Source organism: Phyllostomus hastatus, unplaced genomic scaffold (assembly GCF_019186645.2).
Source record: "Phyllostomus hastatus isolate PE091 unplaced genomic scaffold, TTU_PhHast_1.1 phas_contig_29, whole genome shotgun sequence".
In the NCBI taxonomy this organism is placed as follows: Eukaryota; Metazoa; Chordata; class Mammalia; order Chiroptera; family Phyllostomidae; genus Phyllostomus; species Phyllostomus hastatus.
The window spans coordinates 18776022-18796382 of record NW_025333835.1 but is presented as its reverse complement, the minus strand read 5'-3'; the positions used below and the strand labels follow the sequence as shown (position 1 = coordinate 18796382).

At 35.2% G+C, this 20361-nt stretch overlaps 1 protein-coding gene across 5 annotated transcripts in view; it reads left to right on the top strand.

Moving 5' to 3' along the window:
• The window catches only part of PCDH9 (protocadherin 9), an 875477-nt gene extending 857438 nt beyond the window's left edge, over positions 1-18039 (top strand). For all 5 annotated transcript variants that reach the window (XM_045839021.1, XM_045839019.1, XM_045839018.1 and 2 more), the window contains one exon: positions 15901-18039. In XM_045839021.1, the coding sequence (XP_045694977.1) occupies positions 15901-16274 (374 nt within the window). In that variant the 3' untranslated portion in view covers positions 16275-18039. The remainder of the gene's footprint in view (positions 1-15900) is intronic.
• The last annotated feature ends 2322 nt before the right edge of the window (positions 18040-20361 follow it).

Below are 20361 nucleotides of genomic sequence, written 5' to 3'. Positions count from 1 at the left end.
AGGGGGAAGTTTGGCTCAGTAACATTGCTTCAAGGGAAAATGCTCAAGCTACATGTGATCTTAAATAATCTATTCAGTAACGCCATTTCATCTTCTCTCATCTATGGCATCTTTTCGTAAACAAGGCTGAGAGAACATAATTAATGCTGACAGAATGTGGTTATATTAACTAAAATAGCACTGTTGTCAATGTGGTAACTCTAAGATAGAGAGATTATGGGTAGATAGATGGAATCATATACATACATATTTCCCAAGTAAGAACTCCAAGTAGTTTATTAGTTATACATAGTTGTAAAATATTCCATTTGTTGGGGCTCTATTTACAGTTCATCCTGACAGGGAGAGCATGTAAGGGTATTTCACCAGATAAAAAATATTCTTAGTGATTGATTTTGAACCAAAGCCATACCAATTGTTCTAGATGACAGCTTAACTTTATAAATCTTGCCAGAGGTTCACAGATCTTGGAACCTCTGACTTGTCATCTAGATTAAAAAGCAAAGGTTCACTGTGCAGTTCACTTCTACTAGAGAGAAACAAACTGACATCCTAAGCAGTACTGATAATATTTGGCAAGGGCCAGTTGTCTTGTGATTTTATTGATCTGGTAAACTGAGGCACAGAGGCCAACTCAAGAGCTCTTATAGGAATTAGGTGTTTTAAGCACACTGTCCTATGTATAGAAAGCACACACACACACACACACACACACACACACACACACACAAACAGAAACTGAAAGTTATAAACTTACAATAATTTTTACTCCTAATGAAGATAAACTAGGTTAGTTAATTTGTAATAATCCATGTGTACAAAGAAGATGGTGTTTATTGGGTTTATCAACAGCAGCATTTCAAGATATTTTTACTAAAATATTAAAACAGACAATGAAATATTTCACTCATTCTCACTAGCTCTCTTCACATCAACACATAAAGCTGCTGTGAATTTTTAATGATATTTATTCCAAGTTAATATTTAAATAATTGGCTTACATGTTACCTACAGTTAGTAAGAAGCATTGTTTCCAAACTGATCATTTGTCGGGGTTAGTGGTAGGTGGCCATAAGAGATTTTGAAATTGTGTTTAAACCAGTTAAGACTTTAAATTGGAAGGTTATGTCAGAGGACATTTATTGGCTTTATATCTTCTGATTTCCGGAAAAACAAAAACAAAAACTTACTCATATTTGCTCCTATCTTTTATATTACAGGTTACCTTGCCTAATCATTTTCTGGTTCCCTGCATATATATTTTTGAATCTTTCATACTTCTTTCTAAATTCCGGGCACATGAGCCCTCCCCTTTCCTCATCCTGTAGACCTAGGAGTGGTAACATTTTCCTACTTGTTTAGGTCCTTGCCTCCCTAACCACTCCTTACTTGTTCACTTTCCCCAGCCCATGTCCCACAAAGAGTCTCCTCATTAAATTCTTTTTAATTGATCCTTTTGAGTTCCATCTCATGCATGCTGGGACATTGAAAGATACCCAAGCTTTGCCAACTCATGGAGAAGCATATTTTCACACTGTGATCTGATGGATGCCTCAAAGCTTTCTCTCTCTCAAAATCGCATTCAGCTGCCATCAGGCCTCAAGCATTCATGTATGTATTTGTGTTGAATCATCTATATAAAGCTCTTACTGAAGTGCAGATATCCTTCCAAAGGATAGCACGTAGTTTTTTTATTAATATTCTAAGATTAATGAGCTTAACAGAGTAGTCCACCACCAATTATGCCCAAGAGACAGGTCATTTTGATGAGACAGATTGAAAGATAATAAAAACATATTTAATTGTAAAAGGACAGCAGATCTAGATAGGAAGCAAATGTGATTAGCAATAACTCCTCCCAAGAAAGTATTAAAATAACCCATAAGCAGAAAAAAGACAACCCCTCAGAAAACAAGGTCAAATTTTGCTCACCAAGAATTACTGTTTTAGATATAGAAAGAATGGCAGTTCATCCTCCCTCCCTGTTTCGTCTTCTTATAGTCACTGAGAAATTTTATTCTGAGAGTAACACTAGTTTACCTAAAATTTTTAATGTAAACATCAGCTTAATCTTGAGAATTTTAAAGTATTGTTGATTAAATATTAATAGGACATTGATGATGCAACACACTATTTCTATCTCCAAAAAATGATAAATGGTTCCTGTCTCATAACATAATATTATAATGATGACTAATGATCTTTAGTGATAAATATGACATTATATTTACTGAATAGTTGGGACTTATGGTCAGCGACCAATAAAATCGTGCTGTGCTAAAGAGATGCAACATGTCTCCTATCATCAGAAAATTATAATTTCTGGCAATAAGCAGTGCAAAGATACTACAGAAAATCTTAGAAAAATGTATATAGATGTTATAAAATTCACATGTAATATTATTCTAAGAGAAAAATGTATCTTTAAAGGCCTATATTAATGAAATGATTTCTCTGGATTTGCAAGGTGCGTTCAAAGATAAACATACATTTTCGGCTGGAATGGGTAATCCTATGCACCACCCTGAGAGGGCAAGATTTCACTCCACAATACTCTATTATACAGGCTATTTTCAATAATGAAGTAATGACATTTTCAACAGTTCCCTTAGGAAATTCTTTCAATATATAAGATTATTCCTTGCTTTTGTAGAGTAATTTTTCTCTATATACAACTGAGTTAAAGCAATGAATTGCAGGGTGGAATTCTATATATAATATAATATGGCATATTAGCCTCTTTTAAAATCACCCTTTCCCCTTAACTTTGTGAAAAGTAATTTTATCTCTTACAGTTGTAAACCAACCTACTTATAGAGAGTCTAAACTACTTTTAAGTTTTTAATACATTTCATGATCAACTTAATTTTTTTCTATTCTCCCATTTAGCAGGGCATACCTGTAACAAAAAAGGGGCTAAATCCTGCACAGTTATCTGTATCTCATTAGAGCTCTGCTTCAGAATAATTGCTGATAATTACTTTGGTGTCTTTAGGCCTTAAAGAATTATTTTGTTATGGGTCCTGTGAATATGGACTTCTAAAGACATCTAAAGAGCTCTCTTGGTTAAAGGAATTACAAACTTCCGGGCATAATTACGTAGTTTGCTGGGATATAGGAAGTAACCTAATTATGTCTCACTTTAGAATATTCCACTTGCCTCAGCTTTCAAGAAAGCACATAGGTCATTTTGCCTTTATTAATACATTTAAACATTGTAAATATTATCTGAGGGAAATTTTATGCTATGAACTCTTAGCAGTGTTTTAATGTATAAGTAAGAACTGATTACTAACTGTTTTTTAATTTAAATTGTCATGTAATGTTTTACATATATTTTTATGTTAGCTCACTGATTTTGGGCTCAGTGCAAACTTTATCTTTCCTTTCAAAGTATGTCTAGTAATTATGTACAATGTTTCAGGTTTTGGTTTCAGGTATTGAGGATGCAATTGTCAAAAAGCAAATTACTTGGCTCTGTGATGCTTACATTCTGATATGAGAGCTACACTACTAACACCTAAATATAGTATGTTACCACAGCAGAAGGGGGAGTGCAGCAGGGCCGGAGATAGAAGTGAAGGAAGATGAAATCAAAGAGCTGCACAGAAGCTAGATCATGTGAGGCTCCCTGAGCCACGGGAAAGTGTGGCTTTTAATCCGATGTAATTGGAAGGAAAGGAGTGAGGTGGTCTGCTGTAAATGTGCTAGTTCACATAGTCCCCAAATATATACATATACCCTAGTCCTCAGAACATGTGACTATGGCAAACGGGATTTTGCAGATGTAATTAAGTTAAGGACTTTGCTATGGGGAGATTATCATGGATTATCCACGTGTGTGCAGTGCTGTCTCAGTGGTCCTTGTGAAAAGAATGTAGGAAGAGTTGGAGGAGAGGGTGATATGGTAAGAAAAGTGGGGATTGGAGTAATGCTCTTTGAAGTTGGAGGAAATACATAGAAGCCAAGGGATACAAATGGCCTCTAGAAGCTGGGGTGAGGAGGAAGGAATGGATTCTCACCTCAGAGTTTTCAGAAGAAACGATCCCTGTTGACACCTTCACTTTAACCCAATAAAATTGATGTGAGATACGACTTCTGGAACTATAAGAGAGTAAGTGGATATTGTTTCAAGCCACTAAGTTTGTGGTAATTTCTTATAGCAGCAATAGGAATCTAATGTTAGTGTATTAGTTACATACTTAAAATTAACAAATATAGTTATGAACTGGAGAATAGAATGTTAAAAGAATTAAAGGAGGGAGTTCTATTAGGAAATAATAGTGGCTCAGGCTGGTGGGTTTACAGGAAAGTAAATAGACTGAAGAACTTACTGGTTTATTGTGTAATGAGTTAATGAAGGACAGATGTATTTATTCTCTATTGTTGAATAACAAAATCATCACAATTGAGCAGTTTATAGCTACAAATATGTATTATCTCAGTTCCCATGTATCCATTATTTGAGGAATCAATGCAGACTCTAGATACCTAGAGTATCTCAAAACCAAAATTAAAGTATCAGTTAAGCGTGATTCTTCTCTAGAGACTCTGAGGAAGAATTCACTTTCCAACTTGTTCAGGCTTTTGGCAGGATTCCGTCCTTGTGGACTGAGATCCCTGTGGTACTGCTGGCTGCACGGCAGGGGTTGCTCTCAGTCAGTAAAGTCTGCTCTCAGATCCTTTCCATGTGGTCTTTTCCATCTTCAAAGTCAGCACTGACAGAGCTGTTGTTCCTGGGATCTGAGCTCTCTTCTGCAACCAGCTAGAGAAAGCTCCTTGCTTTCCAAGGACTCACATGATTATGTTGATTATGTTGATTATGTTAGTCCCACCTAGGAATTGTCCTTTGGTAAACTAAAAAGTTAACTTTATTAACCAATGAGTCACTATTATATCTGCTAAACCCCTTTGGTGGTTGCCTTAGTTTGGGCTGCTCTAACAGACCATGACAAACTGTGTGGCTTAACTAGCAAACTTTCATTGTTCACAGTTCTGCAAGCTAGGTCTCAGATTAAAGTGCAGGAAAATTTGTGTCTGGTGAAATACCCCTTTCAGATTAGCAGACTGCTGTCTTGTTGCTGTGTCCTCACGTGGCAGAGAGAGAGGGAGAGCTAGTTCTCTGGTCTCTTCTTATAAGGGCCCGATCCTACAACAAGGACTCCAACATCATGACCTCACCTAATACTCATCGCCTCCCAAAGGTCCCTCCAAATGACATCTCATTGGGTGTAAGGGTCTCACCATGTGAATTTGGGGGAATGGTGACACAAATCTTCAGTTCACAGTAGCAGTATAATTAAACACAATCATTTGTGATGTATTCATAGTCCCAGGGATTAGACTGGGGAAGATGAGGAGTGAGCCATTGTATATATCAGTCTAACAGCTGCCAAGATTGGTTCTTTTTTTTTTTTTCTTTTTTCCTTCTGAATTGAGCTAGCAGGTGATCAATGTATTCTATACAAGAATGGTAAATTCAGGGAGAATAGCAGGCTTGGTGAAAGGAAAAATAGTGAGAATTAGGTAACTTGGGTGTGTCAATTAGAAATCCAAATAATACGAAAGGGTTGATGGTGACTTATACTGATATACACCCCTCCCCAGGAGAAAGATAAGGGGCTGAGAGTATTAACTTGGGCATCACTAGTATATATGTGAAGCCACCAAATTATGTGAGCTCACCTAGAGGGAGTGCAGATCAAGAACAAGGAGCATTGCAACTTTCAGGAGTCTGAAAAATGCTGTGATGCCCTGAAAGGAAGCTGCCATACAGATAGTGATAGGAGAAATCAGAAAATTGTGGCTGCACCAGGGAACTTGTTAGAATTGAATATTTTTGGCACTCCTCCTCAAGACCCTACAAAGTCAGAATTTCTGAATGGGGTCAAGCACTTTACGTGTTAAAAAGCCCTCCAGCTAACTCTAATACATGCAAAAGTTTGAGAATTTCAGTTGTTTGGACCACGGGGAAAGGACAAAATGGAGACAGTAAGTCCTCAATGTCCTTGTGTCTCAACCTGAAGTCCTTGAACATTTTCAGCAACAGCACTTGAGAGATTGTTAGAAATAAGGGGACTCAGGACTCATCCAGGATTTACTGAATTTGAATCTGCATTTTAATGATCTTCCCAGGTTGCTCACATACACATTAACATTTGAGAAGCATTGCTCTATGCTATATTAATTCAAAGTGTTGGTTAGACAATGCAGCTCTTAACACACAGGCCACACACCCTTACAAATCGCATGCATCATAATTGATATTTTATTTCTTTTAAAACACAATCCTTCCGACATCTTTTACAATGTATTAATAATTAAATCTTTAAATCATTAATTTGGAGCATTTGTAAAGTATTTTTCCCTAACTTTTCAATGTTTTAATCACCGGGGATGAACCTTGATGCCCTCTGAATACCGTGAGAATTAGACTTTCTGGCCCGGAGACCAGGAGAGGAATGAATCTGTGCGTCTACGTGTCCCAGGTGAAAATTATCAGAGAACACGGAGCAAATGAAAATTAACTCCACCAGTTTATTTTTCTTTCATTCTAATTAAATACACCTGAAATATGGGAAACCGTTGCGTGAAAGCAGATCACAATTTTGTGTACCACGGGCCTGTTTTCGGAAGAGTGACTGACAGTTAAAGGGGACAAAAGATTATAAGTCACTCATTTTTAACTTGGATCTCAGCCTGGAAGTAACCTGTAAAGGGTTACTGCATTCCTTAACATCTTTCATTTGTTTTTAAAAACTCGTGCCTCAAATATTTATCATGTTTTTTGAGAAATAATGCAAATTTTAAGAAATGGAGAATAATTCAGAATATGTAGTATATGAATACATTTTAAATGAAAGATCTCAAATATAATGAAAAGAAATAGTGAACTAAAAAGAAAGTACATATGATCCACAATAATGTCAATAGAGTTTCAATGACTCAAAGTTTCACATTGAGCAGTCGTTCAAAATCTGAAAGTTAATTTAAATAAATAATCAGTGAAAGCCTGTCCACTTAGACCATTGCTATTCAAATGATTTCTACGTTAAATAATAATGGTGAATGGATACAAATATCAAAGATCATTTTCTCTTTGACTGTTAACTTTAGCAGATGAGAGAAACACAGCTGATACTCGTGGCATGCAGAAGAAAGCAGTAGATTTATAAGGGAGCGCTCTTCATTCCTTGTGAGCCATAACGTCTGTCCAAACAGCAATATTCTCTCTGGCAGAGAATCTGCTGCTTGCACTGGCCACGTATTATTCTGTCTGAACTGTCTCCAATCTGCAAATGTTGACTTTTCATCTGTGACCAAGGACAAAAATCTGTATGAGGAACGTGTGAAACATTTAATCCTTGTTTACTTGTTAACCAAGGTTTTGTCAAATCCTGTGAGTGTGGGTTTTTTGCATTTGTTTCTGGAGGTGACTGCAGATGCATGCAAGATGTTGTGTTTAAATCTGAGCTGGGAGGTAAAGCCCTGATTAAACTATGAGGTGTTTACTTAGATTTAGAAATATGAATCTTGGTCTAAATACAGTTGCTTTTTCTAAAATCTAAACATGATTTAGATAATAGAATAATCTACAGGAACAATTGATTTATAATTTCTTGACATGTCTTGAGCATCTCATTAGCAAAACAAATAAAATATTGAAAAGTTTGATTATCTATGACAAACCACAATGATGTTTAATAGAAGAGTAAGGATGGTAGAGGTCATGCATCAAAATGTACTCTTTTACTTTCAATTTATATATGACAACCTAAGAGCTGGGGAATCTAAAATTAGTTTCATAAAGTTCATACTAATTTATTGCTGGAGCCTATGTCTCTGTTTGCCTTAGCTATGATGATCATGTGACTTAAGATTTGTCAGTTGTTTCTGATTTTAGATATCCTAAGCAAAAATTTCTTGAACCTAACATATGATAAAATAAAAATTATGGAATGAATGAATGGAAAACATTTTTTCCATAAGTATACTAAAATGTGCCAGGTCTATTTTTGAATTTAGACTGTTCATATAATTATACTATGTTATTCTATATGAAAATCCAAGTTACAATGGCAAGGGAATTTACATATTGTTTCTGTATAACAAGAGTAGAAGGATAACTAATATTTATGTCTATATAACATCAACTTAAAAGTATTGACCAGGCATAATACAATGTGATCTGAAATAGAAATGAAGTGTGAAAAGGGAATGGGTGCAATGCTTATCAATACCTTCTGTATATTGTGCCAGCTCTCATATTTGCAATTAATTTTTATATATTTAGATTGGAAGCAAATTAATTCATTTGCTTTGTAATAACAACTGTTCAGTAAATATAGAAAATGATGATGGAATAGTGGAGAGTGGGGGTGCCTATCAAGTGGGTTTTCCTGACATGTTTCCAGGCCCTTCTAAATTTGCACAAAGACTTAGCTTTCTTTTTCCATTCAAGATAATATACAGAAATGATAAGGTATTGTTGTGCAGTTACACCTTGTCTCAGAAAAGAATAACAAATAGAAGAGAAATAAACTCAGTGTGAAAATGAGCTAGTAAAAATATACTGAATATTTTTTGTTTTGATTCCCTAGAGATACTCAAATAAACTTAATAGTGAATAAGGACATTTGTTTTCCTGAAATTTTATTATACGAAGATTGATTAAGTCAAGAAACAAGTATGAAAATTGAGTTTCTTGATATATTAATCACAGCAGTTGCAAGCCAAAATTACAGGATAAAGTCCTATTTAAAAGATAGACATTTCATCATTGTGCCTAAATATCAGGAAAACTACTTGAGCAAATCTAAATCAGTGAATATATCTGTAATGCAGAATGTCAAGCATGAGGATCTCACCTGCTCATTTGGCTAAGTTGAAAAAGCCACCAGGAGGACTAGATGGAGCAGACATAGCCTTTATGACTCACATTAATGCGAGCACCCACGGAGGGAGGTCAGCAAGCAGGACCACACCTCCCTGACTCTGAGAAGTGTTTTAAGGGTCCCAGACAAAGGGGACACTTGTCTTGCACGTGACTCTAAACTACATTACTTCAGTGTATACATGCAGAGAGATAAGGTCAAGAGGCAGTCACAGGAGAGGGAGCCACTCCCAAAAAGGGATAAGGAGGGAATTACAATCCATTTCCAAAGCAATACACATTCCTTCTGGCCAGGGGCCTTCCAGCCAGCCTTCCACTGTGGGGGCTGGAAGAGCCACGTCCAGCATGACCCCACAGTATCATTCAATTTAAGGAGTTTCGTGGTGCACAACTTTTTGCATATTACACTCATGCTAGGGTAATGTCTTGGGAAAAGACAGCACAATTGGAACTTCAAAACAATTTTTTTGGTTTAAAAATAGTGAAATAGGTTCTTACCACAAAAATTCCATTATAACATGATAGTCAGTTATGTTTGCATGCAAGAGGTATATGTCTATAATAAAAATTGAACAAAATGAAAAATTGAGTGAGACATGATGAGTTTGATCCAACGTGATATAAAAATGACTTCTATTTTAAAGTTCAGCTTTGGCTAAACCTTCATATAGTGTAAAACCTGGCCAGGGATAGGAAGTTTTCATGATTTTTATTATTTTTTTAACTATCATTGTCTAGCTTGAAGTTAAAGAGTCTCAAGTCATCAGGTTGAAAAGCAGGTGGTCAACAGGCCAGAAGCTACTTGTAATTACTGCAGTGAGTTAATCAATGAAATAACAATTCTGCTTCCAGGTAAAATAAAATGAGATCGAGGCTCATTCAAGTATCCTACCATTTAAGTAGAGCTGGAGATCAATTAACTTGGATTGTTTCCTATTTTCAACCTGCAACTTTAAGAGTTAGCAATTCAGGCAGCCCTGTAACAGCTGTCGCTTAAACCACAGGAAGGGTATTTTGCTTGGTTTTGAATGAGAAGATGAGTTGTGCAAATATGAAGAGGGAAATACAATGAAACCTGATAGAAACACTAAGACAAATTTCAAGAAGCTTTTTGTACTGTGCTTTCATTTTTGCTGTCAACATTTTAATGCAGAGACAGATGGCTTGTACAATTTTATCAGCACGTGCGTCTTTATACATTCAAAAATTGGAAATGATAAGCATACTCATGGGTTGCAGATTGTGAAAAGGAACAAATAATTTAGGTTTAAAAAATCAAATGTTTTAGTGTTCAAAAGATGCGGGATTTTAATTATTTTTAAGAGGGAAAAAAACAAATTGGTGTAAAACTAAAATTATTTATAGGCCACTTGGAATCCTGATCTGGACCCAAAATAGCTTTTATATGATGTAGAACAAATGGGGCATTACAAAATATACAAAAAAGAATTAGAGAAACAGGAGAAAACCATATACATGAGCATGATCACACATGTAAAATCTCAAGATATTTCTTGAGAGTACAGCACAGTAGTTGATTCATGTGATGCATGTTAGATATTCAGTAAGTGCTTATTGAGAAAATACATGAATAAAAGTAAATTGGGTAATTTATCAATACCATTACATGTAGTGATAACATTAAAAATAATATATATCAAAAATGAATATTTTATTGCATATATACTTTGCAGCATTAGTAAAAATTTTCTGATATATTAAATACTGTGTATTTCATGGGAAATTATAGGTTATGTTAATCATATTTTGGAAAATGACAATATTCAATATGAGTGCTTTTTAAAGAATGTTTCCTTTTAAAAAGGACTAAAATTTTCATTCAGTGGCTCTAAAAATGAGAGAAATGAATTGGAAACTATACAGTGTATCCCACACTTCAGATTATAAACTATTAAAGGACAGGGACTGTTTTAGGAAACTAGAGGAATGACCGTGTCCTTTTGAATAGTTCATCACTAAAAATATAATTAATATTTTTTTATTTTTACCAATCCATGAAACAGACTTTATAGAAAACAACTGGCAAGCATTATTATTTCTCAAAATAAAACTAGCTCTTTTTTTTTGCATTTTAGTATCAGGCAACAACTAGCAGTTATATTTAGGCTCAAATGTAAAAAAAAGGAAACTTTTCTCTGTTTAATATCATGTCCCAAAATAAAAATTTACCAAAGCATAAAACAAAGTACATTTTCAAACAACGTAACTTACACAACTGACATTATCAATGACATAATCAATGATCTTATTGATATTTTCAGTTTTTTTAAATTTTATTGATTTTAGGAAAAAAGAGGAAGGGGGATAGAGAGAAAAAGAGAAAGAGAGAGGGACAAGAAGAGAGACAGACATCAGTTTGTTGTTTCATTTATTTATGTATTAATTGGTGGCTTCTTGCATGTGCCCTGACTAGGGATCAAACCCACAGCCTTGGAGTATCGGGTTGACACTCTAACCAACTTGGCTACCTGGCCAGGGTAATTTAAAAAAAAATTAAGATTTTACTTATTTATTTTTAAAGATGGGAAGGGAGGGAAAAAGAAAGAGAGAGAAACAACAATGTGTGCCTGCCTCTTGTGTGGCCCGCACTAGGGACCTGGCCCGCAACCCAGGCATGTGCCCTGACTAGGAATCAAACCTGTGACTCTTTGGTTTACAACTGGTGCTCAATCCACTGAGCTATGCCAGCCAGGGCTAAAAAAAAATTTTTTTTTAATGTTTATGAAACTTCCACTTAATAATCTCTCTAGAATTTGACAAAGAGGATAATCTTAGGCTTCATCTATTTTTTTCTGGAATCTATTTTTTATTTTTTTCCATTACCATTAAATCTACCTTATAACCCACAATCACAACTGTTTTCCATGTCCATGAGTCCTTTTGGCTCATTCCCTCCAACCCTAACCCACCCAGAGCTGTCAGACTGCTTTCTATCTAAGTCTGGCTCTCTTTTCCTTGTTAGTTCAGTTTGGTCATTAGATTCTATATACTAGTGAAATCGTATGGTATTTGCCTTTAACTTTTTTTTAAAAAGACTCTCTTGTCCCAGGTCTGAGGTCCTGGCAAGATGTTAGTCAGTTTCCCTACTTAGGTCCATACCTGAACCACTTCCAACTCTCAAACTCCTAGGTTACTCTGTACCTACCCTAACTGTGCAGAGGTTAGGTACTAGATGACTTGGGATAGCCCCTATGTTTTGTAGTCTGAAAAACCGCTCAAATTAGTCAATTCACAGAGAGCCTTAGGAACTTAGCTAACTCCACCCTATGCACGAGACAGAAGCTGTCCCCCACCTTGGCACTGCTCTGGTGTCCCTGGTGCAAACCCCTGGGTGGTCCTGCACTGTGGCCTTTCCTCCTCTAAAACCTTCCGACTTTTACCTAAGTGTCATTGTATTGAGTCCCACCTTTTGATGGATCTTAAAACTTATATAACAATTGGGTACTTAAAAGAGTTACCTGAGAATCTATAAAGCTTCTATGAATTTATTTATATGCTTTATAAACATGTCTGAATATATTTACATGAATGAATCATAAGATGTTCAAATATCACAGAGCAATTAATATTAAATAGAAACTGTTTTACAAGTTAATGATTTTGAATAGTTCATAGAAATATTAACCATAAATGTTTTAAATTGTCAATTATCTGTAAGAACTTTCAGAAAATGGTAGAGATGACACAGCTGGGAACTAACAAAGTCTGTCTGCTGCCTTGTACAGGGACATGCCTCCCTAATGCAGTTAACTGCCTCCCATTCCTTTCCAATGACACCTTTTTCTCCCCTTTCAGTTCACTACTTTTAAGGAAATTATTTGTTTCCCAAAATAGGCCAAAAGCCCTTTGGGGATAGTGTTGACAAGTGTTTTCTTCACTGTCATGTGTGTGGTGCCTGTCACAATGTCAGCATACAGTACATGCTCAGTAAATATTTATGGAATCAATAAATGTTATTGGTCCTGAAAAAAGGAAGAAAAGAATATACTCTATTTGTTAAACTGTGTCACTCAGTGCTGAAGACTTAGGGTCCCCATATCCTTACAGAAACACAAACATGTTATCTTCCGTCCTTGGGGCAATGCATGTTGGATAAGCCAATATAAAAATAAGTTTGCATATTCTCAGTTAAAACCTGATTCTATCAGCTGAAATGTATCCCTCCCTCCCCGCCCCCCGCTTGAAGATAGTAACAAGAAAATAACTAAAAACTTTTTAGTTGTTCTGGAAAAGTGAAGATTAAGGTTTGGCTTCAAGATATATTACACATTAAATTGGTGATTATCTGCTTTACTTCTACTGGTGCTTAGAAAGGATTGAATATATTTAACAGAGAAGTTAAATAATTATTTTATTAACTGTCACAAAGTATTGCTAGGCAGAGATTTGTTGTTAAGAAGCTTTTGGTTTTATATTTTTGAAATCAGCATCTATTATAATTATATAGTACCTGCCTTTAAAGGTCTTTAAAGAGGTGATATCTGTAGCCATTTCTCAGTACATTTTCAATCTCATAAAATTTTAATTGTCATTTAACATTATTCACAGACCATTATGATTACTTCCAACTATGAGGAATCAGGAAACTGAAGTCATTTTTTTTTTCATCAATGGATTTTAAATCTAGTTGGGAGAAAGCAAAAATAAAAATGGATGCTCATTAATATACAGAACCTCCTTCCTCCAAAAGAGAAAAATGTCATTAAGGTAAGAGCTGAAGGAGCTCAATTAGGAAATTCAGCACCCACTAACAGGGAAGATCTGTGCAAATCTTTCAGGTGCATATGGGAGATGTATAGTTTTGGAAGTTTGCTGTGTTACATGAGAAACAAGTTGACCCTTCAAAGTCAGTAATTCAAAGAAAACAGGCCATCTGAAAAGCATCTTCTAAGCCTAATTTGAGGAGGATGGAACAGTTTGAGGAAAACCTGTTACCTCTGTGAATAGTGGTACTGAGCACAAAAAAGGCAAACCTAAATGGGAGAAATTGATTAAAACTTTTAAAATATGGGCAGAATTTGGAGGACAAAGGCTCACAGAAAAGTTTAAATTTAATATTCTACAAAGGAAGTAATCATTGGAGGTTTATGGGAGAATTAAGGTTAAGTAATGAATGTGTGTTTAAACAAAATAAAACTGTTTGCTTTTGATGGAATGGTAATACGAGTCAGATGGAAAGGAATATTCCGCTAAGTGAAATAAGCCAGTCAGAAAAAGACAAACACCATATGATCTCACTCACACGTGGAATCTCATGAACAAAATAAACTGATGAACAAAATAAAAACAGAAGCATGGATGTATGGAACAAAATAACAGCTGTCAGAGGGAAGACGTGAATGAAAGAAGGTGAAGGGAGTAGTAGCCAAAGAACCTTTACCAGGGGCTGGCTGGAGGAGGGAAAAGGATAGGGAAAATTGGGACATTGTAATAGTGTCAACAATAAAAATAAAGTTATAAAAAGAATGACACTTAAAAAAGAACAAATGTCATGTGGAAAAAAATTATTCTAAAATGCAGATTTTAGATTTTAAAAAATGACTAAAATATCAGTTTGTAAGAAAATATATTTTAGCCACATTTCTTTTACATCCAGTGTCCATTATGATGTTGTCCGTGTTTTGTGGTTTCAGGTATTTGCTGTGAACTATTGTCTGTCTCCCCAGGTATTGTTTAACGTGCAAGAAAGAAATGAATACTATTAAAACAAGTAGGTGATAATATAATAAAACCCCACAGTTACTGGGCACTTAAAATGGCAGTAGTGCTAACTTGGGTTTCAGCAACCACCTGCATTTCAATTCTTCAGTTATTTTCATTGTTCATTGGACAAACATGCTGGTAGATTTTCTGCATTTTTTGTACACTTTTATTCTGATGACTCTGCTTTTCAACTTGCTGTATGCCTGAGGCATTCTTACCTATCCACTTAACCTCATTCATAAAATCAATTCCTAATTTCCAAGCTATCACTTATCACTTGACTGTTTAATCAAGGAAAAAAAAACAACAACAACAAAAAACAACTTTTTCCTTAACTATTTGGCTGTTGTTATTCAGTAAGTAGGCTGATTTCTTTACACAGTCACAAAAGAGTTTACTTTTGAAATCATGGGCAAAGTGTTCTAGACTGTCTACTGGTAAAAATTAAATAAAATAAATGTCTATGATGGCTTTTCTCCCTAAATATTAGACTCAATGTGATCCAATTTGCAACTTAGCTACAGTTTTACACTATAAATCTCAAAAGTAGGTTAAACCTGGAAGGAAGCAAATGTCTTTGGAATTGAATGGCTTCTTTGTTTACCTGGATTTTGGAATGCTTTAATCAGACCAGAGGTACCTTTAGTAATATAGCATAGTAGAAATAGCCTTTAAAAATTACTAATTTTCTTAAATGTTGCAAAATTATTTTCACATAATTGTATACATATATAACAAGTATTCACATGGAAAAACAATATCATATATAGCCATTTAGAGTATTTATTTATTTATTTAGAGTATGTATTCTAATAATATATTTTAAGTAGTGCTTCTTCATTTTGCTTTCATGGAGTTTTAGCATTTACATATTCCTCAACATGGCATGTAAAATTTCTATGTTTTTTGTTAAAAATTATGACACAAATTAGTAATAATGCATATGCCACAGAAAGAGCTGATTAGAGATGATACATCATGGGTATATCTGTTTGCCCATAACTGTCTGTGTATCTTTGTGTCTATCTATTTACTTATTTATTTTTCTGTCTCCTTTTTTGGATGTAAACAAAGGCTTAAAGAAGAAAAGAGTTATTTCTTACCTCTGTAACAAGAAACTTGTCTTCTGTTTTTCTTAAAAGAATAGGGAAAATGTCTTTTAATTAACATAATATACTTTTTATGATAAAATGAGGGCACCAATGCACTTTTTCCCTAGGAGATAATTTTAAATACGAACCTAACCACTTTCTTCTGTTTTCTCTCTCTCTTCTCCTCTGCAGATGGGCCTCTGGGCCCCCGAGGATTAGCTGAAGCTACAGAGATGTGCACTCAGGAGTGCTTGGTTTTGGGTCACTCTGATAATTGCTGGATGCCTCCTGGCCTGGGTCCATATCAACACCCCAAATCTCCTCTCTCAACTTTTGCACCCCAGAAAGAATGGGTCAAGAAAGACAAGCTTGTGAATGGGCACACCTTGACCAGAACCTGGAAAGAAGACAGCAGCAGGAACCAGTTCAATGACCGTAAGCAGTATGGCTCCAATGAAGGCCATTTCCACAATGGCAGCCACATGACAGACATTCCTCTGGCCAACCTGAAGTCTTACAAGCAAGCAGGAGGTGCTATTGAGAGTCCTAAGGAGCACCAACTCTAAAACACAAACAACAAACAAAAAAGGAGTATATGGGACCTAATAGCATTAATCTAAATAGACAGGCTAATTCTTTGTATGTCAGAGCTTTATGTATTCTATAGATCTCTACAACTATGCCCCTTAGAGCAGGGATATTCATAACTTTGTGTTAGCACCATGGAGAACTCAATGTTTGACAACGTAAGAGAGAAGATAGTTCCACTAGCCTTGTGATATTATTTACTAGAATTGATTAAACTCTCCAGACATCTCTCCATTGTGCAAATATCCTTTTTTTAATTGTATTTTATTTTGACCCTGGACTGCTGCTATGAACAATAGAATATGCATTTGGAGAGCAAGGAAGTTCTATGGATTAGAGTGACTGACAAACATATCCAGTTAGAAAATTGTGCTCTTTTTGTCATTGATTTGTTCTTGGACTGCTATACTTGACATTATACTTCAAATGAAACTTAAGATAAGCATTAAGCCTATTGTGCTGTTAACAACGTTAGTGGACACTTGTCAGTGTTAAAGTATTTGTAAATAGAAGCAAGTTATTATTAACAACTTTGGTGTGCTTATAACGTTCCTCTAAAAAATCCTATAGCATAATTCTGTGTTTTATGGTTACTTCTTTCCTTTTTATTTCATTTGCCTTTTGTCATCATTTTATTGTTTCTTTAAGTGAGGTGTTTCTGCGTTACAAGTCTGTCTTGACACATGTTGTTCAAAGGTTCTCAAACACTTGTGTTTTCAAAAAGGTTCTGGAATTTTGCTTCTTTTGTGATAGTTTAGTAAGCTGAGATTCTGTATAAAATAAAGACAAAAAGAAAAACTATATAAAAATGACTTCTGCAAAAGCTTGGAATTTCAGAACCAATTTTTTTTTTACATCCTTGTTTTCAAAGTAGGCAAAAGCAAATCACTTAATTAGTAGTATTAAGTGAAAGAGTAATGGGAAAGTGTTATTGTTCCGAAAGTGATATAATAACCTGTACTTGTCACTCATAAAAAACTAATGTATTGAAATTAGCATATATTAAAGAAAATTACTATTTAAAAATAGTTTCAATTGGGCAAATGTGTGTCTACAACTTTGTTGAAATGGCAGAGTTTGTGTTGATCCTCATATACAATAATGTTGTTGTAACACAAGTGTTAGAACATAGCCACAAAATATTTAATGTGTTGTGCCTTCATGATGTAACAGAACATTCTCCAGGTAGGCTAGTTGGGGGAAATAAAGGGATAAATCTCTAATTATTGCTGTTTAACTGTTTGTTATCATAGTTGGTCAATGCCTGGCAGGTACTGCATCTTGTCACTTCGGTCAAACCAACAGAGTGACAACTAATGTTAATAAGATCTCAGTTGCACGTGCTAACAAATCTGAATTTGACCATTCTTAGCAGGTTTTTGTTAAGGCATGACAGATGATTTAACAAATAAATAGCATGCAACAAAATGTCTTTATTGAAAGAAGTGAAAGTTATCTTAATGCCACAGTTCAACATCAGTTTAAAAGTGAAAATAATAAAAATAAAAAATTAAAAAAAAAGGTTTGCTAATCTGACAGTTAATTTGTTACCAAAAGTAAAATTACTTTGTAAATAGCAATTCACATTTTTTCACAATATAATGAAAAATAATGGGTAGGGGTGCATTGCTGATTGCAGTACATTTTTGTCGGTTTGTGAGGAGTGTTTGATGACTTTGACAAAATAAATATCTAAACAATTATCCTTGTTACTGCTTTGCCAGTTCTACGTTATTTACAATTATTCAGCTCTTGCAATAAATGTTCTGAATTCCTGATTGTATTGTGTTAATTCTTGGTCAACATCCAAAGTGACAATTTCTACCCTAATTGTTGGATAAATATATGTTGATAAAACTTAACTTTTCATTAGAAATTGAGTGAGACTTGTTAGAGATTTAATATCTTTGTTCTGAAAATATGGTTCTAGGTTAGACTAAAATTCCCTTAATGGTCTATGAAATCATTTTCTAGGAAAATTCATACAGAAAACTGGTTCACTGTCTAGTCAAGATTCATACAAATTTCAATGAAGTGAAATCCCAAATCAGAAACTGGGCAATTAGCACTGGTCAGTTAGTGAGGTTATCTCCTTGACTCCATCTGCTCAATAAAGTTTCATGAAACAAACTCTCAGATATTTCACTATTGGCCATGGCAGAAGAGGGCCACTCTAGAATTAAAGCCTTAAAACAAAGGCCAGAACTCCACCTATACTTCTTTCCTGTTGAGAAAATATGCATAGAGAGCTTTCAAGGATGATAAGACACACTCACACATATACCAATACATATAAAATATAACATGGTTATATTGACCGTAGAGCAACTGGATCAGTGTTCACACTTGTTAGGGTTTTAGGGTAAATAACCAAGTTGCACTCTTTCCCTAGATCTTTTAGAAGAGTTGGGAAGTAAGAGTTAGGAGACAGAGACATGGAGGTAGAGGTATCTGCGTGGACCAGTGGCTGTAAGGGAAACCTTCCCCCTCCTGAGTCAGACTTACCATTATTCTGAGCACACCTATAGCACCACTTTCCTTTCCTTCTAGGGGCAGAGCCTGCCCCAGGACACAGAGAATGAGAGTATCACAAAAAACAGGCCTCACTCTGAGGAAAAATATATCTATGTATATGCCTGCACAGTTGTTTTTCTTTTTTCAATTTTTACAATGAGATGTTATTTCTCTCTGCCTTGAAGAGTAAAAGATGAAAGAAACTAAAATAATTTCTCTCATGCTTTTTCTTCACATAAAGAGTGGAATAGAAGTCCCCTTTTTTATGAAGGAAAAACAAAAAAAAAACAACAAACAAACAAATAAAAACTGCCCAGAATTTGGGAAAAGAAACTCCCTAACTCCACAGTATTTTTTCTAGGAAATACAATAATATTTACTCTTATCAAGACATTTGGTTGTGCCCTGGCTGGTGCAGCTCAATGGACTGAGCGCTGGCCTGCAAGCCAAATGGTTGCGGGCTCAATTCCCAGTCAGGGCACATGCCTGGGTTTCGGGCCAGGTCAGGTCCCCAGTGAGGACACTCGAGAGGCAACCACACATTGATGTTTCTCTCCTCTTTCTCCCTTCCTTTATCTAAAAATAAGTAAAATCTTCAAAGAAAAACACATTTAAAAAAAGACATTCAGTTGTATGTTCTCTGAGGTTTTAAAATTGATAGCAGCACAAAGCAAATAAGAATTTACTCATCAAGTAAATAAAATAGCACCATAATGACTATTTCTTAAATATCATCCACATGATTTTATTGTATAGTCACTGAATATTATGAATCATCAGTTTCCCGGAAATCGAAGCCATTTATTTACATTTCCTAGGAAAGCACACCTACATGAAACGTATAAAAATAATGATTTTAGAGTGATTATCACATTTTACAATGCTATAAACTGACACATTTTATAAGGTAGGTATAGAAATAAACTTAATAATTCTGAATATAACCAATTTGAATGAGTGTTTCTATACATACACTAACATAATACATATGTTAAAATAATGGTCATTCATTAATAGACCGTGTAGTCATTTCACTGCATTGATGCCATTCAGCAAACAAATCTCATTCAGCACAGAGTGGTGTTCCCAGCCCCCCATCATTCTTGAGCTAAAGCTACAAACACAGCTGAGGCCCAGAAGCCATTCTAGTATTTATTAAACTCTCTTGGCTGGAAGCCAGGAATGACTAATTATTAGTAGAGAGGAGTTTTGGCAGCTAGGGATGAAAGGAATGCCTTGTCGGTTTTAATTCTAATGTGAATGCCAGGGTGTTACTTTGTAAGAGGGCAAACCAAACTATGAGAAGGAGGAGTGGTGTTGACATGATAAAAATGCTTCATTGTCCTGCTTTGTTTTAAATGGAGCTGATCTTCTCTTCCTAAAGGATGCCCCTTCACTGGTTCTTTTGAAAGAGACTGCTTTCAAATCCCCCCAGTGTTCTTAAAGGCACAGTGATCACATAATGAATTCTCTATATACTGTTCTTCCTCCTTCACAACTACCAATCTAAATTCTAGTACATGACAGGCAGACTTTTCACAGTGGAAAAAA